The following is a 24,369-nucleotide window of genomic DNA, read 5'->3' on the forward strand; positions in this document are numbered from 1 at the left end:
TCATATATTAATCATAAATTGATTTCAATTTATCATTCAAATTAATCATATATTGATATCAAAGTAATTTAAAACTGAAAATTTGGATTTAATTTAGTAAGGCAAGTCACTTCAATGTAAATAGCAGGTTTTAAACCTGTTGAATATGTACTTTGTACCTACTTTTGAAACCATAATTGAATTGCATCAATGAAGAACCATGGACAAGAACACAAATAACTTTTGTGTAAAATTTACATTTCCCTTTTACTTATCATCTGTTGCTCTGGAAGATAGAATATAAGGAATGTTCATATACCTACAGTGTATGTGCTCAGATTCCCAGTGATAACATTTTATTATTTTAGAACAAATGGCATTTCTTATTTACTAAGCTATTAATACTTCACTTGTGATTTGCTTTAGATGGCATGTGGACTATTCAAATTTATAAAAGCAGTAATATAAAACTCTGTACTTTGTAAGCCCAAACCAAAAGAACCAAGCAAGTATTTCTGCTTTTTAAACTTCCAGCCTGTTTGTCAGTTACTGCTTAGTCATTCTTTGGAGGCAACTCTAGTGAAATACAGTAAAATGAAAAAAACATTCTGTGAGAAGTTAGGGCTATAAAAATCTATCTTACTAATTCTGAAAATTCTGGCCCTAGTCATTTTGTCAAGAGCTTCCCCAGTTTCAGCAACTTTATCTTAAACTTAGGTGGAAAATATGCATTCCTTTTTTTTTTTTTTTTGTTTTATCACATTATTGTATTTTACTTACATAATAACTACAGGCATTTCATTTTAATCTCAAATGTAATTTTAGCCAGATTTAAATTCTAAATTTTTGTTCTGTTTGGGGTTTTTTTTAGAATTTAAAATCTGATTTTAGTAATTTAACTATTTTTGTCTACCACTCCTGAAACTCAATGAGCTGGCTTGAAAAAAAATGACATCTCACATGGTGCTGCTCAATCCCGGAAAAGCACTTTTCAGTTTCCAAATAGAGCTTTTTTTCTATTTTTCGTTTAATTTAATAATAATATTTCCTGACAGACATGCCTACATTGAAAGGCAAAAAACCTGTCCTGAGAGATGTTTGTTCTGCCTGACTTACAGTGATCTGAGAAAAAGAAAAAAGCCCACATCTGTTGTAAATGAGGCAAAGTATTTCTTTGCAGTTTAGAGATCTCAATCACTATTCAAACTCACTTTCCAAGTCAGCAAAAATTGGTCAGAAATTCTGTTTTCTCCCAGTCTGGAAAAAAATCAGTTCTGGCGCCACTAAATGGAATTGCACTCCTGCCAGCTCTGCCCCAGACATGCTCAGGTTGGCCTTTATTCACTGTGTGTTTATTCTGTGACAGCCAGACAAATGACATGGTTCTACTTCTGCATCCACATGCTACCACTGGACACCTCCCTTGAATAAATCCCACTCCTTGGTGCTGCTGGGACCAATTTTGTTGCACCTCCAGTCAACAGATGTCCCTCCAGCTTTGCTTTTCCTTTTTCCTGTGGCAGGTTAATGGCACAGTTTCTCTGAGAGCGTCTTAAAATGAGCTCGGATAGTGAAGTACCAACTCAAGAGGCTCTCTGTTGTCTTGCATTTTGAAGAAAGTAGGTGAGATGTAGTACATTTTGATGTTGTTACCCTTTGTATTCTTTTTGCATGGGTAAGGATTATTATGTGAGGCTTTCACTATGTGAAAATGGTTTGCTTTAGTCTGAATAAACTGAACAGCCAAAAAGAAAATAGCTGCAAGACATCATTTAAAACAAATCTGTTCCCTGACATGAATAGCCAAAAGCAGACAGGCAGATTAAACTGTGATTATTTAATGCATTAAGAATCAGTGGGATATGTTCACAGGATTGGGTCTCAGTTGTTGATACATCTTAGTTTGTGTCCTGAATTTCCAAAAGACCAGAGCTGCATTAATAGCAAGATATTACACTGCCAGTAATAGCTACCTGACTATGATTTACTGCAGTTTTCTGCCTGATAAACAAGCCTGAACATACTCAGTGACCAGAGCATCGCAAGTGACATCTCATTATAAGCTGTTGCAAAGTGAATATGAACGCAGAAAAAAAAATCCTTTCAGCTGCATATGCAGAGGATAGATCAATCTTGCGGATATCATACTGATGCAACTAAGAGTAGAGGTAAAAATTCCCCTACTCTTTCTTTATTATTTAGTTTTCACTTTTTTTATCCTTTTCCCATACATCTGTGTTGTAGCAAGACCTCACTCTCCGGAACCATTCATTTCACCTTTGTACTGGCAACTTGAATCGGTACAACATACTTGTGAAGAGAGGAGAGAGGTCTACATACAATGGAGTAAAAAAATAGTGAGGTTTACATTCACTACTTTGTAGTATTTGTGATGCTACAGATCAAATTCCAATGCTTCCCCAAGGGAGCTGTTAGAATGTAGGACCTTCCTGACACAGCAGCATGGCTGTCCAGACCCATGCAGCCAGTCAAGGCATCGCTGCTTCCTTCAGAAGGTGACTTTAGCAGAGCTATGAGAAAGAGAAGGTGCAAATCCTGCTGCTCAAAGGGTGAAATGAGGAAGCTAAACTGACTGTGAACAGCCCAATCCTATACTGTGTCCAGAGCTTCACCCCATGTGGAAATTTCTAAGTTTTCCACTCCAGGATTTCCAAAGCCATGGGACAAGCCCTTACTACTGCAGAAAACACAGTAGGAACTTCGCAGGCAGGAAGAAACAGCACAGTGTCCAGGTGAAACCCTGCTCCTGGGTCGGTCCTTGCTCTCACAGTGAGGCACAACTCCCACGTAGAGCACTAAAAGGCAGGCGTGGTGCTGGACCTCACTTTGTGCTGCTTTCCTCTCACCTCCTTTCCAAAACCCAGATGGTGCTGTGGGCTGGCAAGAAGGAACCTCCTGAAACAGATTCTAAAAGAAATGTGGCTCTTTGCTACAATTCAAAAGAAAGCAAGGTATATTTGAGCAAGGTGTGTTCAAGGTAAGAGACAAAGGGAGCCTTCCTCTACCAGGTTGCCCTTTGTGACTGCTGTCAACCACCTTCTCGGACATTTGGCCCCTTTGAAACCACTTCTGGTAGGACACCAAGGAAGAGATCAAGAAGAGCTTGGAATGTGAGGCTGCATCACTGAGTCCACCTTTCTACCTTGTTGTGGGGGTACTGGTGAAGTGGTGACTGAGAGTGACTGCTCAGCCTTCTCCCTCCTCCCTCCCCAGTAGGCCCCATCCCTTCCGCTGTTGGCCAGATTTTAGGTGGAGAATTACTGCTGCCTCTTCCTTTCTTTACAGCCCTCTGTTGATCCTCTTACTAATCACCTCAGGGCCACACCTTCAGATACTGGAAAAGAGGTTGCAGCCGTGGCAGCAGCACAGCACATCTGGAGGAACCCCAAACAGGTAAAAGCAGTAGAAGATGGAAGTGCCACAGTTGCATAGAGGCAGCTTGGCAGGGACAAGCAGTGGGTGCTTGGTGGTCCTGCCCAAATCTGTGCCAACTTGTGCCCTAAAACACCACAACCACACTCTGCCATGCACAGTGCTGAATTTCTGACAGGATTGTGCCCGCAAAAGGATTTGGAAGCAACAAAAAGAATGCATAGAATAGGGAAAAAAAAGCTTGGGTCCACTGCTTGAGCTACACAAAGCCCATTACTTTCACTCTGATGAGTGAAATCAAGGACATTCCAAAATGATTCATGATCATGTAACCTGGCTACAGCTGACAATGACTGTGCCTTGGCAGGCTGGGATGACAGACTGAAAGATGAGCTCCTAATAAAATCAAGCTCAAAAGCAAATGTAGAGAAAGCTCTAATGGCTGATAATTTAACACAGAAAAACAAGATATAAACAGCACACGGGAGTGTTCTGGTGTGCAGTTATGACCTACACAGTCATGTAATAAAACAGGTATCTGTAATAAAGCAGATATGATTAACAGTCTCATGAGCCCACAGAGGTGAGAGTACAACAGCATGATGTGCTATTACAAGAGAAGCAAACGTTAGAACACAGCAGGTTTGCAGGAGAGGTGGATTGCACTGCAAAGCAAAAAGCATGCCTGGTGAGAGGCAAGGTGTTCTCAAAGACCCACATATAAACCCATCCTGCCTCAGTTCAATGCAGCTGGACTAGCAGGCAAGATCAAGCCATACAGGTAGAAGCAGGAACCTAGACACTTTGGATTTCACCATAGGTCAAAATAAGGTAAATATGATGACAAGTCATTTGTAACTCCCCATCTTAACAGTTCTTTAAGAAATTTCGATAACATTTGAAGTCTGGAGATAAATAGGTTTCAGCATAGTAAAATAAAAGGTCTAAACATGAACATTGTCTATGTGAACAAAATTAGGAATTAAAACAGTCCCCATATGCAAAAATGTAATATTAAAATGCACGTACAGTCAATAATAGGATAATGTCAGCATTCAGGCCTTTCCTATAATAAATGTGTATTTTGCTTCAGTACTAGAAAGAAAAGGTTTAAAACTACTGAATTCAATAACAAACCCACCAGTAGTGGAATTCATAAAATGAAAACTCACATCAGAGGAAACTGAGAAAAGGGATACTGATTAATTTAAAAACTCACCAAGTCTTTGCAAAACCATGTTATCCCACAAGTACTGCTGATAATAAAGGACAGAATAAAGGAGAGATGACAACTAACAAGGGAATTGCATGGTTTCTAAAAGGCGGAGGAGCCCCTGATATAGATGAGAAGAAGAGAGAGACAACAAATGTAAGCAGCTCCTTGAAGAGCCACACAGAAGGAGGATATTGCTCCCTACTCAGACTGGGACACCAGCAGTAAATCCTGGCATCAAATAAAAAACTCAAATGTTGCCAGAGTGCAGCTTCCCAAATAATTAGAAGAGACTATTTTAATTAGAACTATATTTGAATTGCAGCCAACATTTGAATTATATAAGAAAAAAGAAGAGCTAATGGTTCACTCACTGCTTTCTACTAATACAGAGCTTTATCCCATCTGTTTCTGGGGTGTTTTAGAACTCCCAAAAGACAGAATATTCACAATGAGACATTTCAGACAATATTATTATTGCTATTATTATTACTGCTATTATTACTGTTATTATTATTGTTAATCTGTCAAGTTTGTCTTGACTTTCTGCTGATAATTAACCTAGCATTTTAAAACTATTTTACTTATTTGTTACTCGAATAACACCCATGCACAAAACATCAGAAAGTCCTAATTCATTAATTACTTTTTCACTATCTTGAGGCAATATAGACATTTTAGAGACATGTTACTGGATTCTTTGCAGGTTGACTTTTATCAGGGAAAAGGGATGACTCACTGGAGGTCAGGCAGGATGGCACAATACAGCTGGTGTGGTAAATAGGAACTCTAGAAGGCAGGTTGTACCAGCAGCAGAAGCTAAATCAGGAAGTCAGCTCATACACAACATGATCTAAAATTCCCTGAGTAAGAAGTTTTAGAGAAGTTTTTTGAAGTACTAACCCAGACTAAGTGATTTTTATTAGATCAGGACACATTTATTTTTATAACTTTTAGCATACATGTGTGCAGGCTACTATTTAGAGCTTCTGATGATGGTAATTTTACTTAAATTAGTTTGAAATTTCTCTGCTTATTGACCTGCATGCAGTTGGGCTCCAGTAAGGCGTGTTTATTGCCAAGATGTGGAAGACAAGCACTAAACTCAGGGCTTTGAAACTGGTAACACCACAATGGTCCCTGCAACTTTGTTGCCATCACATTGCAGCAGCCCTGTCACTTACGTCTTGTTCAAGGGTGAGAAAGAAGCTGCCTGTTTTAATCAGGTTGGGTCAGGAGGAAAGCAGAAAGCACAGGTTGGAAGCTGTGTATCTGTACCCTTTGTAGCCCAAAAGGTAAGTGTAAACTGGAAGAAGTTACTGTTGATGCTGGTAAGGCCAGGAGCCAAAGGGGTGCTTCAGGCTGAGCTGTGCGTGTGTTTACATGGCCTGATGAGTTAGCCCAGTGCTCCACTTGGGCCTCCCAGCTCTGCTGGGAAGCTGTGCACATCTGCTCAATTGAAATCACCTTGTGGTAACAGAAGCAGCTTGGCCAGAGCTGGCTCCAGTGTTTTGTATTGAACCAAATTATACTGCATGGGTATCTTCTGTCTTCCCATCTCAGGGATTGGTTCTTCTAGATTAGGGATGAAGTCTGCTACTGTTAATGCCTCTGCTACATCCCTTCTTTAAATAAAAATACTGAGGGTTTCTCAACAGAGTCCTGTAAGCTTATTTAATTCAGCATCTACAAATACCAGCTTAGAGAGATATTTGGTTAGCCTTAAGTGCTGTATCTCTGTCAAAAACCTGGAGTTATCTTTTTATTGGAGATCCTTAACTTTCCTGGTGTTGTGTTTTATTACTGTTGCAGAGAGCACATCACATGCCTTGGGGAGCAGTAAGTGCTACTGCATGAATTACATCAGCACACAGTGCTGCCAGTTTCCCTTTAGTGCATCACTCACCAGCAAACTGTGAGGATGTCCAAGGCCCTGGATCATACTGCCAACCCAAAGGAATCAAATATCTTGAATGACAGCTAAAAACAGATGTACAGTTTGGTCTTTACCACCATGACTGCTCTGCAAACTGCTGGAGGAACTGCAATCCCAACTCAGCCCTGCAGTTTTACTCAGATGCCATACATGCTATTTCATTTTAAAAAGCTGGTTTTGATGCAGTAGGACCACATGAAAAGCAGCCCCAGTCTACACAGCTGCCAACCCTTGCCTTCCCCCTTCCTTGTCTCACTGATCTGCTCAGGGGAAGGTTCCAATAACATCCTCCTCATAAATAATCCCAGCTCAAGCAGTTCCTGTGGTACTATTTGCCTTCTCCCTGATCCCACCTCCCATGTTCCCATGCTGTTCTTGATAACCCTAAATAATAACACAGGTAAATTATACCCTGTTCCCAGGACGCACAGAACAAGCTCTCAGGTTGATCCCAGAATGACACCCATCTCTCCATCCCAGCCAGAACTGCTTGCACAACTTTCCGGCTTCTCATACCATACCTCCATTTCTTTGCTTTTTGGAAATTTTCCATTCCCATGACCTCTAGACCTCTGAGAAGGGCTTTGGATCCAACCACTTTTTACAGGTTTCAGCTAGCTTGCTGCAGTTAGTGACTCTACACTTCTCAAATGCCAATCTTCAGTCTCTGTCAGGAAAGGAACATCTCTCCTCCACGTGGGAGCACTGTGTATCATAGCACTTCCCAGGAAAACTCATAGCATCAGGCAGTTCATAAGGTTTCTGCAAAGGAATTCCTAGAGTGTTCCACAGGAGTAGGGTGGTTTCCAGAATGAGCAGAAAATCAGCTACATCTAAAGAACAAAATGTATTAACTGCTCATGGCACATCTTATACTTGCCTTTCTATACCTCTGTATCTCTAAAACTGCCTGGGTTCAGGCTACACCAAATGTTACCTGAAGAACTCTCGGCATTTCTGCTAACAGAAAGCAATTTATTAAAACCCCGAAAAAATCCATTTAAAGACTTGTTTTAGATATTCTACTTAGCCCATTAAATAAGGTTGCTCAAATACACCAGGTTGTTGTGAATGGGAAACTGGAAGTGTACAGCACGATTCAGACTTGCCAGTACTTTTGGGTGTCAGATGGCACAGAAAGGGCAGGAATTTTGTGGGAGAGCTCATGAGGTGAGGTCACAAATCCTACTACACCTGTATTCAGAACTCTGAAACAGGAGAAGGAGGCAGCTGAGGTCTTTAGGATATTATCATGGCCTGTAGACCCTGACAGGACTTCACAGGCCTTGAGGAGTGTCCTCAGTTGGGACAGAGCCACTTTCAGCACAGGCAATGGGAAGTGCTAATGAAGGACAAAGGGAACAAAAATGAATGATTAAGAGTTCCAGTATTTTATTGGCGAGTTTGACACTTGGTTAAACAGTACATACACTTGGAACTGGACATCCAGTAGCTCCCATATACAAACGATCACAGTACCTTGGCAAATTCAGTGCAGAAGGAAAAGCCATTTAAATGATGCAGGCTCCCAGGAGCAGGACAGACAGTGGTAGGTAAGCAGGTTAGCTGGAAGGAATGGGAGGGGAATGAAGGAGAATGTGAGATATCCAAGCTCGAGGCATCTGCCTTCTCTAGTTCAAATGAACCAGCTAATTTCTCCAGGTGCTCTCTGTAGAAACAAGCTTTTCCAGAGGACAATTCACTGCACAATATTAAACTGCTGCTCTACACAACCTCCAGGAATTTATTCCCTGTTTCCTGGGGAAATACTGCTCCCACCAGCACTTGCAGAGCATGCTCAGGGAGATGCGCTGACTAATTCTGATGCCTAGAGATGTGTGAATCTCCTTTCCCTTTTCCCTCCTTCCCCAACCACCCATTATGAGTTAGCATGTAAACAAGTGGCATTCACCCCATATTCACAGATCAGGAGTTTGTCAAGGAACAGGACCTTTCACTGGCTGTCATACCTAGCAGACACACACAGAAGATTCTAATTCAGACTAATCCCAGATGGACTGTGTTTTGCCAAAAATCCACTTTTCCCCCTCACAGAAAATCAGATCTGCCCATGCCATGTCCACCAAAGTGGCACTGAAGTCCCTGTGGATGCTCAGTAGGGTATCCATTTGGGTGGACAAGCACAGGATCTGCCTGCACAGATCTGCTGCCAACTCACATGGGTCTCAATCCACTGAAGGCAACAGGAGAATTTTCACTGAATTTAACAGATAGGGTAGATTTAAACAAATGCCACATATAGGATTCATTCACACATCAAGCTCCAGTCACTGCTAAAATCTGACTGATTTGAGAGAAAATTGTACAGACTTTTCTTTCTTGTTTCTAGCAGACTGAATTGTATCCAACTCCTGATGAACATTTACCCAAAGGACGACTTTTAACTGTCACTATTGACTGGCTGCAATTATGTATACATTCACAACATATACGCTCCCTTATTAAAAAGTTGCCCAAATGATAAAATAGAAAATAAAAGATTGTTTTGGTTTGAAAAAGCAATTGCACAGACTGAAGTTTGCTTTTATATTAATATGGCCCCAACAGATGCTGTAATTAGAAAGTAAAAGGCAACCAGAGGAATTGTTAATAACGTCATGCAGTGCCTAGTCTTCTAAAACTAAAATGCTTCTTAAGGGAAGTGATAAAGTTTTCGTATGTGATCCTGAGACTACAATGAAAGTGCTAAAGACCCATTCCCACAGGTATCATATGCTATAACCTGGGCTGGTTTTGGCTGGGGTAGAGTTAATTTGATTCAGAGTAGCTAGTATGGGGCTGTGTTTTGGATTTTGCTGGAAACAGCTTTGATAACACAGGGATGTTTTAGTTATTGCTAAGCCATGTTTGCACAGCCTCAAGGCCTTTCCTGCTTCTCACCCCATCCCACCAGCAAGTAGGCTGGGGACGCACAAGAATTTGGGAGGGCACACAGCCAGGACAGCTGACCACAAAGCAATATTCATACAGCATATCAAGCTGGGGAGAGAGAATGAAGGGGGGGACGTTCGGAGTGATGGTGCTTGTTTTCCCACATGTGTGCTGCGTGTGATGTAGCCCCAATTTCCTGGGAGTGGCTGAACACCTGCCTGCCCATAGGAAGCAGTGAATGAATTCCCTGTTTTGCTTTGCTTGCACATGCAGCTTTTGCCTTATCTGTTAAACTGTCATTACCTCAATCCAGCTTTTTTCCCCTCACTATTACCTTTCTGATTCTCTCTCCTATCCCACTGAGGTACAATAAGCAAGCAGCTGACTGGTGCTTAGTTGCCAGCTGGGGTTTAACCATGACATAAGCACATGGATATATTTGCAAATTGCTGTTTTCTATAATACTATTCTAAATTTATCACTATTCTTAATGAATTTCTCTGTTTCCAGGAGTGCATTAGTGATTTTCTTTTCTTAAATGCAAGATATTATCTTTTGCTATGATCCACTCCCATGCTGAATTAGAACACAAATGAAGGAGAATAATATGCTGCTTCCAGGATAACCCCAAAAATATTTAGGTTCTGTAGAGAGCAGGCAGGCAATGCATTAGTTCAGTGTTTCTAATCTCTGCTGGGAAAAGATTTCCATGTTGGCACAGGGCACCAGAGAAACTGAATGAGATCAAGATCTCTCTATCAAGAGAGACTCCTATTCTGGCTCGATACCAATACAGATTTAATTTGATGGAAGTTGACCTCCAGTGTGAAAACCGGCCACCCCCAAAAAAACCCAAAAAATACACAGCCCCACCTCTCCCCCCACACCTAACAGGCAAAACTACTGATTAAAGCAAACACACAACTATTCAGGGCAATTGGAAGAAAAGGTCAGGACTGTGGTGGCACAAGTTTTGTATTTCAAGTAAAGAGGTGGAAAACTGAACTGGAACTTCATTCTAGGAAATAGTACATGAATACTATTGAGACATGTTCATTTCCAGACATATCTGGAATGGGGGGAAAAAACCTGGGAGAGAGAATTACAGTATTTACAGTCCTGCAGGATCTACTGCCAGGGATATTCCCAGCTGAATGCCAGGAAAGCTTGTTTTTTCTAGGTTCCTAACTACCTGAAAGGACAGGGATGCATCAGAGCAGGGGAACTGCTTTGGTCTGGTGCAAACCAGAAGGCATGGGGTATAGCCCAGACTCTCCCAAAACACCTGGAGAGCCCAGGAATCACAAGTAGTCAAAAAAAAGGTAATGAAGCAGAAATAGCCACTGCTTGATGGCAACAGTGAGTTCTAGCCCTACAGCTTTTCCGTCTGCCACGTTCTTCCTTTCCTAAGACCAGTCTCAGGAAGAGATTTTCTCTGGCTCTTCACAGTACTGCTGGATGACCTCAGCAAGGTCAAGACACCGCAAAATTCGCCATTTCTCAGCAGCCAGCTCCTCCTTGGAGACCTGGCCCAGCAGTTTCTTGGCAAAGAGGTTCTGATCCTGCATGAAAAGGCCCACAGAAGACCTTGGGGCTTCAGGGAAGTTCTCCAGGCAACCACTTGTGAAACAGAAGTTGATTTTCTTTTCACGTCTCATCCCTGGTCCCCTTTCTTCAATCCAAGTCAAAGGTCTAGCATGAAGGAGCAGAGAAGAAGTATTAATTAAGAAACTGAATCAACAATTCTAATTGGTTTGGGATTTCTTCTCAGCATTTGCAGAAAATGCTCTAATAAATGCACCATTTTTAAATATCAATCATTGCATATTTAGGCAATGTGTCCTGACCAACATGCCTTGTGGTTATAGAGCTCAACAGCAGGTAATAGTCTTATCTCTGCCACTGTTTCATGCCATGAATTCAGCACACCATCTAAGCTCTGTCCAGCTTTGTTTTCCCTATGCACAAAGTGAAGCAAGCAACATCAAGCCATGTCATAAGGAAGAGGGAAGTTCATGGGCTGTTTGTTTGTGGACTTGGATGAAAAGGGCAGTTAAATGTCCAAAAATTTTGTCCATAACTCAGTCACAACTAAACTCAAAAGGCCCTCAATGTCTAGTCATTCCTCCAGCAAGAACAGATTTAAGTCACACAGGTACATAATGATGACCCAGGTGCTACTATGAGATCTGAACCCCACCCCTTTAGGATGAACTGGACAAATTCATTGACACAGACACAAGTGTCTGTACTCCCCACACTTTTAAAATGTTTTGTTCTCATCACTGGGAGCACTGTGCTGATCCTAAAAATTACACCTACACAGATTCTCGGGCAGGCCTTTCTTAATCAGAGCAGAGTCCTGTCTCATGCCAACACAATAGCACAGTCTCCAAACCAAGCCTGGTGGTATTGGCTATTGACTTGCACAGCTCACACCTTTCTTCCCAACTTCCCACCTTGGCTGAGGGGAAAGGAGCCATGGGACACACTGTGCCACTTCAGGGGTCTTAACAGACTCCTTGACTCAACACTGCAACGCTTTTGAGAAATAGTCCTCAACACCAACCACAGTCACGATGCTTCCTTCCTGCTCTTTTGTCAACTGCCTGAACTGTACCAGTGCCTTTCTGCAGCTCATCAGCACTCACTACTGCCTGTGTTAAGAGGATGGATATTATTTTTCTTACTTGGTTATTGATGGCCCTTCCACAGTCCTTTATGGCCCACTTTAGTCTGCCACTCACAAATTATGAAGGCATCAATAGCCCAGAAGAATAAATTCTGTCTCCAAGTACTGCCCATTAAATCTTCAATATCATTAGATCTGGAAAGAAAGCCCTTGTCAATCTGCCCTGAACACATTCCGCAGAGTGCTCAGCTTAATGTTTCTGCACCTCTCATCTTTTATGATCTAGGATTCAGTTTCTATATTTATATCATCATATAAATTACTCTTTGCTCACCTGTACTTCCACATCCCCACCACTCCCCCTACAAATTAAGCATGGCCAGATGAACCTGATTGAACAGAATGAAACAACTGGAGGGGGAAAAAATACCCAAATCACAGCCTGCAAGAATGCACTAAAAAAATTCTCAGAGGACTAATAAATGCAAAGGCACCACATCTCAGGGCTACATGCCACTGCAGGCCAGAAGGGTGGCTGGGGGCCACATAGCTCAGTGTTTTCTGTGCTCCCATCCTCCCTCCCTGAGGTAAAAGCTGTTGATCTGGGTCAGAGGCAGGCTGCTGAGCAAGCTGGGCTTTGCTCTGACTTGACAGAGCCAGTTTTATACTCCTGTGATAGTAAACAGTCACAGAGGGTTCAGGACACTGTTATTCACAGCTGCTTTATCTCAGGAGGTAGGCATGAAGAAACCACTGGGCAGGCACAGGTGAAGTTCTCCATCATGTAGTAGCAAGGAGCCCTCGATATGATCCAAAACAGGCCCTGTTGGTGTAGGATCACCTCCCTGGGGTGATCTAGAGCAGATGCATACAAGTGATCAGGTTGAAGTGTATGCCTTCTGCTCTAGCTTGGGAAGCCACTGAACTAGAAGCACAAACATGCAGAGCAGGCAGAATTTAATCAAAGTGATTAGAATGACTGATTTAGATCAGTGAGCAGGAAAATGCTGGATTTACTAATAGATTTATCTTCTTCTGCAGTTGGAGTTTCAGTCATTTTCCCAAAGAGAGGCTGATTCTACTTGATTGGTAAGCAAAATGTATTCACTTGTTAATTAACAACTTCTACTCTGAAATAAGCCTCTTGTTTTGCTATAAAAATAAGCATCTTGCAAGTTCACACATTATTTAAGCAATTTTGTAGCTTAAGAAACAGATTTGTATTTTATGTCAGAAAGTTGTGAAGGGCAGTAAGCTTTTTTCATAGACAATTTACCCATTTTCATTAAAGGTTTATATCAAAGTATTATCTAGCTACAGACATTAGAAGTGTTAGTAGAGTTACTTACAAGCAACAAATCCAACATTTTTGATATCTGAATAAAGTCGGGTTACATATGTTGGGTAGTTAAAGAAAAAGAAAATTTAATCAAGCACTAACAAACTACCTTTATACTGACTGTTTGCTTTGCAAACCGTCTGCAGTGAAGAAAACACCCTGACTTACTATGGCCATTTTGTCTTTCCAAATTGTAAACTGATGGCATTTTCTCAGCTATATTGAAAAAGACTTTTTGCTTTTCTGATTCACTTTTTCCTCAAATAATGAGTGGCCCTTGCTTGACTGCAATAGCTAAATAAACCAATATGAAGCAAACACTCTGTAACTCCAGAAGAATTAAGCTGGTTTCATGCTTGAAAGAATTCTGGGTCCACTCAGCCTAAAATTTTATGCAGCAGCTTCTGCAGAAAGCATGTATCATATCCTTTTCTATGAATGTTTAATTTGAAGGTATTTTATTGGACTCCGTAAGCTTAGCCCTCCATAAAAATATAACTTCAAATGTTTAAGAATGTGTTTAGAAAATTTCTTCAATTTCTTTTAAACATTTTCCTTTTAACTCTTTGAAAACGCCAATATTTTTAATTCATCATTAAATCAATGAGAGGCTCCCTTAGCTTGGATGGGAATTAGACAATTGGACCCTATCCCTAGTTAACATCAAGAGAGATGATGCTCAAATCATTACCTCTCCAGCTTGCACAAAAAATTGATTTCTGACATTTACTGAATCCAAGCTCGGTAATCCTGGGACAGAAACTGCAGTCCCAAATCAGATGCACTGTCAGTAGAGGCTTGGCTTTTCCTGGATTGCTCAATGTTGTATCACAGAGAGGCTGTCAGCTCAGCTGTCTTGGACACACAACAGAGGCAGAGGTCATCTCTCAAATAGCTGGGTGCAGGCATTAACACACACCTCCAAAATCCACCCAGAGCCAGATGAACAGTGAGGGTGGGGTATGCAGTGGAGACAGACTATACCCTTTACACAAATCTCTGCTTAAAAAGCAGAACACAGGCTCCTGCATTCTGCACCTGCTGTATTTCCCAAGGCAGAAAATAGGACGAATTAACCTGATTTCTCAAGGTTACTATATTCATGTCTTTCAAAAAAAGGATGAGATAGCTCTCATGAAAGGTACAGATCTTTCCCATCCTTCAGCAAAATAAAGGTTTGGCAAATTACATCCATAACACCACCACCATTACTGCTGGGCCATAACTTCACTTGACAAGAGAATGGGCCAAATTCTTCACTGCAATAACTCCACTGACGTCAGTGGGGGAAGGTCAGGAGGAAATGTGACCCCAGAACCAAACACAATACAGGAACACTATGTAATTTTCCACCCACCCTAAATTATCCCAGAGGCATAAAACTTACTGTCCCCAAAGTTATTAAAACACTTATGGTGAGAAAACACTGATCCATAGAAATAGTAGTGGCCAAGAGAAGCAAATATCAGTTAGTGCTGAGGAGCAGGAAAAAGAAAGTAAACCAGAAACACTTCTGTATCCAGCAAATATCACAAATAGCAGCTAAGGACTACCCAGGAGACAGGACAGCCAGGGAAATGTTTAAAGCATCCACTAGTTCCATCTGCTGGAATTAGTTCAAAATCTCACCCTACCTAGATCTTTACTAGCTAGCTACTTATGTTACTAGCAAATTGCTAAGAGGGTAAACAGAGCTTGTATACAGAGTTCTGTCCTCTCACAATGGCATTTCAAAAGGAACTGGAAATGCTGTTTTATTTAAAGAGAGAGGGAGATTGCTAAAATGATAATCCCATGATAAACTGCAATGGGGTTTGTAGGAGTGGCTGATGAAATGCATAACCAGACCTGTGGTGAAGTTAAGAGTTTAAAGGAGCCCTCATATTCACTCCCCAAATAATAATAACTAGACATTTATCTAAAATGCTGGGTTAGGTTCGGGCTTCTTAAGAAGTCTATCAGCATATCTGCAACCGAAAAAAAAAAAAGGAACAAGGAACAAGGAGTTTTATCACCATTGGATAATTTCTCTCTACCTTTTCATGTCAGATAATTTTCAAATCATATCATGTTGCTTTAAACTGACATTGTAAGTAACTTCAACTTATTTGAAAGGACATGAACTCTTCACAGAAGGTGTCCAGAATGACCAAACCTGAGAGTTTTCACCACTCTCTGGACCAAGTTGAGTAGTCAAGCGACAGTATGAAATACTGGTGACTTACTTCATAGTTATAATATACCATTCTTTAGCAAGGCTATTAATAATATCCTAGTTGATAAGAAGGATATTCTCACTGCATAACAAAGGGAGATCAAAATCAATATTATAAAATGCATCTTTGAAGACATGTACACTTTCATGCCAGCCTCCACCCATTCTGTTTCCACAAGGGGAGAAGAGGATACAGAACTCCTGCAGGCAGAAGTTCTGCAGAGGATGAAGAGCCTGGCTTACGTGTTGTCATAGACATCACTCACTTCTTGTTTGCTGTCTGAAAGTGAACAGTCATTCTGGAATAATTCTGATCCTTCTGCTTCTCTCTGGTGGCAGAGGTAACTGTGAGGTCTCCGAAGAGGTCAATCAGCCATGTCAGACGGGCAATTCCACTGAAAGCTGGGAATCCTGATTTGTTTTCATCGAGGACACTACCTGGTGGAATAGGAACTCTTGAGGAATAGGAAACGGAGTAACGCCTTCTGCATAGGAAAGGATGAAGAAACTGCAGTGTTGCAGGCTTAACGATCAGGGTGTAGAAAGGTCAGTGGATGCACTGAGTAGGAAAGTCAATAAACACATTTAATGTCGAAATGGAGCAGTTGATGAGCTACAGCAGAGAGGGCTACACAAAGCACATATACAACAAATCCTTCAGGACATGTTGAAGACAGGAGGGTGTATGTGGATTCAACAAGGGAATTATCCAGAACCAGTACCTGTGTCTCTACTCAGTTTATAGACAGAGTCTACTGTGAAAGGACTGAATGAAGCCTGGAAGCACTGGCATCCCTGGGGAGCAAGTCCAGATGGACTTTGACTTCTTCAGAGCTACTGACCTGTGAAATGCAACGTTCCCTTCACCAGGTCCTTCCCAGCCACCTCTTTTTTCAGCTGCTTATACTCCTCAGTAAGAAGTTCAATGTGCTCCACGTGGAGTACTTTACCTGCCATTAAAAAAAGAAAAAAATAAAACAAAATCACATTAAAAAAAAGGACAGATTAAATAAAACTTTTCTGTGTGAATCAAAGTCATGTCTAAACAGTAGAGATTTCACTAGGCACCAGTGGGAACTCATTTAGAAATATTCTCCTATGTGACTCACAAAGTGATGTCAGGAAGAAAATCAAACACGAAAACATGGGCCCTGAGCTGAAGCATCAATCTGGGTTAATGATTTTCAGGAGACAACAAATACAGAGACTACAGGAACAGTAGCCACTATGTTTAACAGAAACTCTGTAATGAAACCCAGTACCTGGCTAAGGCTGAAACACAAGTCTTCAGAGTAACAGATGGATTAATTCTTGGCCTCTTTCCCCCCACATTTCCTTGTTCTGCATTTTTCCTTCCAGGGTAGTAGGAAAGAAAAAGAAGGGGAAAAAACAGCATAATGCTCATACCCAGACTGGAACAATATGTTAAGGAGCACCTCCTTCCACTGCAATTAATTGGGCTACTTTGAAATAGAGGTCATCCAATACAAGTTGAACGTGTCCCTCATCCAATATGTGTTTTTCTGGAAGATTTCCAGGAGAGTCGTTGTAGGCTGCTGACAGTAACTGCTGCTGCTTCAAGAAAAGAGGCATAAATTCTGCTCAATGGGAAACCATTTGGTGAGCAACAAGGCAGTAACTGGTGTTGGTACAGGAAAACAGCAAAGCAGAAATCCTACACCTCCAGTGTTCCAGGACAAAAGTCACAAAGGAGATCTTTAAGAAGCAGTGGTGTAAAAAGTGCAGCTTGTCCAAATGATTTGCGGTCTGCTTCTGCCCAGCATTGCTCTTTCCCTTGCAGTCCCATTCACCCCCACTGGTCCCAGCTGAACTGCCAGCTTCTGACTCTTTGCACCACTGGGATGGGACCACACACTTTCTGGAAATAAAGAGATTTTCCTTAGAAACAAGCTGTCTTTCAGACAGGGATGCCTTGCTGGCCTACAGTATCATAAGCAACTGTGGCCAGCACAACACAAATGCTAGAAGCTATGAGAGCTGTCTGCAGTTTCATTTCCAGAGAGAGAGAGGATACAGAATTGCACAAGTCCAATAGCTGCACTCATCAAGTGCTTTACTATCACCATGACAAAAGTTTTCTTCTTTAACTGCATTCTAAGTGTCACAAATAGAGGCTAGAGTTCTTGTGGGGGCAAACATACCTTACTCTTAGCATTGACATTTGTGGGTTCATTCCCCTATTGGCACAAGTCTTACAACCTAGACTGGCACATCTCTGAGACAGTCATACTCCCTTGCATGTGATGACAAAGTAAGCTGGAGACTTGCCTTTGTGTTTGGTGCCTTTGGTGCTACCCAACAGGTAAGACTGCTTACACTCTTGAGAACAAATGTGTTACCTTTCTGCTCAGCCATCTCCCAGAGTTCATGGGCTGCCTGAGCAGACAAAGCCATGGGGTACTCAACAAGGACATGTTTCCCAGCTTCTAAGAACATTCTGAAAGGGATAAAAGATCATCCATTAAAAAGAATATAATCCTAATCCTCTCTCACCACAGTGCAAACTGTTTCTCATTCCCACAGCCAGCTTCACATGGAGAGATGCACAACACAGAATAACAGAAATAAATGGCAACTTTCCTAGCAAGGATGGTGTGGTGGCTACATCACACATTTAAACAGCAGGGGAGTGGGATTTTAATTTTTCTTTAGCCACAGAATTCCCTCACTCACCTGCATCAAGTTGCAAAAATGCTACAGCATCAAGCACTGCAATTTCTGACTTACAGACATGTCAGCAGTTGGAGTGGGGCACTGGACTACCCTTCCACAATATAATCTGTGAGAAAAGGCTTTAAATCCTATTTTAAGCTACCTGTCCATCAAAAACAGGCCTAGAGGTGTGGAAATGGAATTACTTGGGAAATTAATGTGTGTTAAACCCTACTCTCTTCCAGGGCTTATTGGTGCTCTAGGGAACTCTCTACAATTCACTTCAGGCCTCTAGTCTGGCAGTCCTTCCTCAGTGTTTATATGTACTCCTGCAACAGAGCTTTACATAGCTGTTGTAGGAGCACTCCTCTGTGCTTCTAAAACACACGGGAAAGGGGGAAAAGATGTGGGGGCAAAATCCCCAAAATACCTGATTGTTTCTTCATGGCTTCTGTTCTCTGTGCTGATGAAGGCTGCATGGATGTCTTTGTTTCTCAGAGCATCTTCCAGGCTAATCTGCTTTGCTTCATTGATATTGCCAAAACTTCTCCTGCATATTTAGCAAAAATAAAACCAGAGTATTACTGTCACAGTCCATTCTTCCCAACCACATGTTGTGTAGCAGTACTTAAAAATTGTTCCCACGGACGACTCTCACTGAGTTCAACCAGGGTATAACAAGCAGTTTCTTACCCAGGACAAGCATGAGCACTTACAGACAGAAGTGAAATGGAGGAGAGAACTGAAAAAAAATGGACCAGTGTGCAGGTGGTGGTATCAGTCCAGAAACTGGCCTTCTATTGAACTGTCAAGTCCTTTATGGTTTTGGTGTTTTGATTTTTAATAAGCATTATTACCAAAGAGATATTGTAAAAGAGTGACTTGAAAGAGGACAGAGCTCCTATGGGAGAGCTTCTCCCCACCATCCTGGACAATGTGGAAAAAAGCACTCGAGACAGCAGGGGTGCACACAACTGTAAGTACAGACAAGCAGAAGAGGGACAAAGCAGATGCTTGGCTATGATGGCTCACCTTGCAACACACATAGCATGTCAGTGCTAAGGGGAAAGCTCTCTTGGGCTGCAAGCTGAGCAGAGCTCCAGCTGAAAATGAAAAACACACAATCCCTCCAAAAGCCCTTTGCATTACTACTGACTGGAGCAGGCACCTTGACACTGCTAGGATAGGTGACAGAGGACAGGAAGGGGGGCCACAAGCAGGACTTGAATGCAAAGATAGGTGATGTTTGTGTGTGATGGGGATCCAAGGAAGATTACTGTTAATCATGCATTCCAACAGCATTGTTTCTAAAAAAACCCAGTGGTTTCTGTGGTTTCTCACAAAAAAATAGGGTTTCTGACCCTATCTTCAGTGCTCTTCAAGGTTACCTGTAGCACTGGCAGAGGCATCAGAGAACCAAAAGCATATTTGGCAGGAAGATAAAGTGGGTGACCTAATCAGTCCTTTCCATCTCAAACAACCCTGCACGATTTAAATATAGCTGGAAAAACACATTCACAATCTGAGATCCATAAAGGTACTGCCTAACTATTTCAAACTTTTATGCCCCACTGTAATGGGTCAGACAGTCCAGTCCAGCAGGAATGCTCAGAGGAAGGTACACATGAATTTCCACAGTTCCAGACCAGTGAGAAAAATTCTTGCTCTCTAAGAAGCATAAGCAGGGTAAAAAGCAAGCTTACTGCATGAAGTGAATCATGGGATTTTCTTTAGATATCTACAGGTTCAATACCTGGTTTTAAAAAAAATACTAGAATTTTATTATGGAGTACTGGGGGCATTAAAACATGTTTTTACACAAGAACTTTTTAAAACACTGTAAAACTTATTTTTTTAACATTTCTAGAAGTGTCATGCAGACAAATAGCACACAACTAGATCATTAGAGTAGTTATTGTCTGCACCACCTTAAATCTACAGGAAATTACAGTCAGACAATTTCTTTTTATCACACAGATTCTACAGCAAGAACATCTCTCAGTTTTTATTTTAGTGACTTCTGAAAGATATCTCACTAGGGTAACCTATTTGTTCCCTCTTGCAAAGCTTTCTGTGCCCACTTCTGAGATGTCACTCAGAATGACAGGCATATTTCCATGATCTTTCCCTTTTTGGTTTGAAAAAGAAAAAAAATTGCAATTTACATATTAGACATGCTAAGATGAGATTTCTAACCTGGATACAAATCCAAAGAGTTTCAGGTGCTCAGAAGGGCTGGAAGGCATTGGCTTCATCAAGTCCTGGATTCGTGCTAAGCCAGCAATTCCAACTCCAACCACCACTGTCCCAAACATTTTGCTAATCTGTCCAAAAAAAAAAAAAAAAAAAGCAACATTTTTTTTCTTCTAACAGGGACAAGCACAAGTGGGAGAGAAGGTGGGAGAATGGATACTTGTGAACCCTGCTTTCATAGCACCAAACCTTATTCAGGTGTCAGCAACCAGCTAACAGAAATGTGATGCTATAGGCTACTGAGCTCACTCATATCCCATTGAAAGGGGATCAAGCAGTTCAGCCTGTCACAGGACTGATCTTGAGATTTGTATTTTACAGCTATTAAATCACAGCTCCATCAATTCTTCCTTTCCATGAATAGAAAGCAGATTTCAAAAGTGAGACATTCATCTATTTATATTGCCACTTCCAAGGTGGAAAGGCACCAAAAGGTTCTGCAAACCCAGCAGAGCTTTATATAAACCCTGCTGACTTCCTGAGCGTCTGCAGCATAGTGCCACACAGGCCCAGTGCTCAGCAGCATAGCTGGAATACTTTGGGACAGGAAGCAAAGAAGCATCTTTTCATTCCCCATGTAACTACCAGCACATCCTACAATGTCAGGCTGTAACCGACCATCTAATTTGATCAAGATGCCTGCTTGACATTTCCACGCACAAAGAAAGCTCTGCTAGCTCTTTAATGACAAGCAGGCATGTCTAAGATCTCCCAAATGCAACTGCTGACACAATGCATAATATGGAGGGTGAGACAGGTATTGCACTCACTGGCTGGGCTGCTGGGCCTCCAGCAATAAATCCTTCTGTTGGTTTTACGATTTGCTGTTTATTTGTGGAAGCACTTGGCAACTGATGAAACCTTTCAAACCTGCACTGTTCCAGCACTGAGGACTAGCAACACTTCGTAAATTAATTGAAGATTTACAGGAAAATGGCCTAACGTGAGTCAGATCAGACCCTCTTTGTTATTTGTTCCTTCCATCTCATTAAAGCATCCCTCCAATCTCTGTTTCTTCTGTTTCAGTCTTCTTCCTGCCACTGCCAATCCCTTCACTTGAGTGAACTCTTTAGACTGTTTACACTACTTGGCTGCAGCCCTTCACATCTTTCTGAGATTGAGATGGGTAAGTGGACAACCCCACTTAAACTCCTCCTTGTGCCTCTTGTCTGACAGGATCACAGTGCAGCAGCAAAGCTATAAGTGACTGTTCTGGCAGTGCAAGAGGTTGACAGCTGCTGGCACAAAGGAAAATGAGATCCTCTCTCCAACCACATGCCGTGTCTATATTCTGTTTTCCTTTAAGCTCCTGCCTATGGTGCTGAATGCCACTCACTTTATATATGCCAAAAAGATACAAAGGTAAAACACAGAGCAGCATGTTTAGTTTAAGAAAAGTAATTAGTGATATATCAAAGAGTTCTCTAGGGGAATTACAGTGACATTTTATTACCAAGTATTTGAGGTACGGCATGGTGACACTATTCACTAGGGAACAGAAGTGCGTAGGGATGAGAGAGAGTGGTGGGGGGAAAGGAGGGCAACATAACCACAAAACTCATTTTCAGTACCACCCACAGGCAGTGTCCCAGTCTGGGCTCTCAATCACATTTGCTTTTCTCTATGGTCAAAGAGAAAAAGAGACAGATCTGCAGAATGACCTCAGATGGAAGGAGCCCCAGAAGGTCACCCAATCCAAACCCCACTCAGTTGCACCAGGGCCATGCTGAGTTCTGACTGCCCCCATGGCTGGCAATCTTTCAACCTCCCATACCCCCGCCACAATGTTTGACCACTGTTTGACCACAGCAAGAAAATTTTTAGTACTGTAAGGCTCCAAATAACCTAGATCAACGAGATTTTTAAAAGGGCTTATGGTTGTTCATGTACTCTCAGTTAGTTGCACAGGAGAAATACCGAGAAGATATTCTCAAGAGGTCAAAAAACAAAAAATTTAATGGGAACTTTAGAAAATCTGAGAAATTTGGCAAGTTTAGTGCAACATTCAATCAACAGAAAACACTTTCCAAAGCATTAATTTGGACCATTCAACTTTGCAAACTCTAAGTTCACTTTTAAGTTACTCAAAAATCTAAGAAGAGAAAATTAGAAGAGGAGAGAGCAAGAAAGAAAAAAAGTAAACCAGAGAATATACAGAAAAAAACCCAAATACAGCTACCAGCTCCTGGGTTCCAGGAGTGTACAGACAGACATTCCAAGAGGAGGTACAGTCAAGATATCTGACTGCCTTGTGTTCAGCCTTAAATACCCCTTGCCCTTTCTGGGCCCTCACCCAAGGTGGGTCTTCCAGTCATTTGGCCACTCAGGAGCTGAGCTAGGGGCTACAGAGGAAGGCATGGTGCATTGCCTCTGGTGTGCCAGGGACTAGCAGCCACTGCCAGGCTGGGATACAGGCTCTAGGGTGGGGGTGTACAGGGCAGGGCACTGCCTCACCAGGACAAGGCCCCTTCCTCCACACACATGTGGCCCATAGCATCTTGAGACATCAGTCTTTCCAGTCTCTCACAAGTCCAGCTTGAAAAGAGCTGATCAGGAGCTTACTTTAAGTTCAGAAATTTTCAAGGTTAGCAGAGTGTTAAGCTGGTAATATTTTCCCATTTCCATCAGCAGGAATGGAAATTGGGATTGGGAGTTGGAGTCATACAGCAAACAACTTCCCCTGAACCTCTTACTGTCTACAGTCAAGTTGTTTCCAAGAATCACCTTTTCTTTTTTTTTCTTTTTTTTTTTTTTTTCCCCCCCTTGTGAGCTGCTGACCTCTGCTTCAACAAGGTGGAGAAAGTGTGGGAGCTGACTACCTTCTTCAGGGAACATAGAATGTCTCTCTGCAAATGCCCAGATAGCTGAACATCAACATTTTTGCCTCTCCGTTGAAAAAATAATTTCCTATTTTCCTCTGCTGAACATCATACAATCTCCTCAAAACTAACACTTAAGAGAAGCAAGATGATTTCAACCTAAGAACAAAACCTGCGACTGTGCAACCTGCTGCCACAGCAACCAGCCATTTGGTCCAGGTCAAAGGTTCGGTGGCTAATACACTGAAAGAGACAGCTTCTAAATATATGTTCCAGAACCTCTGCTTATGCACATAGCTAAGAGAAAAACTGCTATGTTTGCATCCCTGCTGTGGCTTCTTATTACCCTCACCCTTTATTTTGCTCACGCACCAAAATCTGCAGCTGCTCAGGGAGAAAAGTAAATTAGGTGTTTTTCAGAACTGTTACAAACCAGGTAAGAGCAGAACAGAGAATTCTCATCTGAGAGTCCAGATGAATATATAAAAACTCACTTTTTCTTTCAAACCTTTATGACAGGATAACAGCTACAATAATCTTTCAAGTACAAAAAATATGAAGTAGGAAACCCAAATCACAAACTGCTCTGCCTGCCTTTCACACCTTTTTCTTAAAATCAGTGATCTCTGTTAAAGCTATAATAAAACAAATTTCAGAGGCATTTTGAAGGCTGCTGAGCTTTGGTTCCTGTCATACTGAAAAAAAGCCATACTATAAGTGATACAACAGTATATTGGCCAGTGTCCAAAAGCATTTTCTCCACCCTTTCCTAACTGGTTGTATGAAAGCAAAGACAGCTGATGAGAAGATTACGAGATGTGTTTCCTGCTCACATCCTGTGACTAAGGAATGTCATGTTTCCCACATCACAGGAGCCCCAACCCTGGCTGGGTTACAGGCAGCTCTGCCAGGCTCACCACAGGTCCCCTCTGAACCGGGACAAGGGGGATGGTGACTGCCACCGACTGCTGTGGGAGCTCTTCCCCACTGACAGCCAGTCCAAGTGGCTCCTCTTACCAAGGGAG

At 41.8% G+C, this 24,369-nt stretch overlaps 1 protein-coding gene across 7 annotated transcripts in view; it reads right to left on the minus strand.

Moving 5' to 3' along the window:
• The window catches only part of BLVRA (biliverdin reductase A), a 50,061-nt gene that overhangs the window by 12,140 nt on the left and 13,552 nt on the right, over positions 1 to 24,369 (minus strand). For 5 of the 7 annotated variants that reach the window (XR_010722257.1, XR_010722256.1, XM_066190677.1 and 2 more), the window contains 5 exons: positions 20,469 to 20,596; positions 18,703 to 18,822; positions 17,960 to 18,057; positions 16,442 to 16,549; positions 15,866 to 16,037 (listed from right to left, as the gene is read on the minus strand). Coding sequence is in view for 5 of the 7 variants with exons in the window: in XM_066190677.1 (XP_066046774.1) it covers positions 15,866 to 16,037; positions 16,442 to 16,549; positions 17,960 to 18,057; positions 18,703 to 18,822; positions 20,469 to 20,587 (617 nt within the window). In the remaining 2 variants the exon portion in view is untranslated. Of the gene's footprint in view, positions 1 to 7,911; positions 11,106 to 15,865; positions 16,038 to 16,441; positions 16,550 to 17,959; positions 18,058 to 18,702; positions 18,823 to 20,468; positions 20,597 to 24,369 lie in introns of those variants that run through there. The other 2 variants (XM_066190660.1, XM_066190686.1) reach the window with 1 other exon arrangement.

Source organism: Chamaea fasciata, unplaced genomic scaffold, assembly GCF_029207755.1.
Source record: "Chamaea fasciata isolate MVZ Bird 193981 ecotype frontalis unplaced genomic scaffold, bChaFas1.0.hap1 SCAF_1, whole genome shotgun sequence".
Classification (NCBI taxonomy): Eukaryota; Metazoa; Chordata; class Aves; order Passeriformes; family Sylviidae; genus Chamaea; species Chamaea fasciata.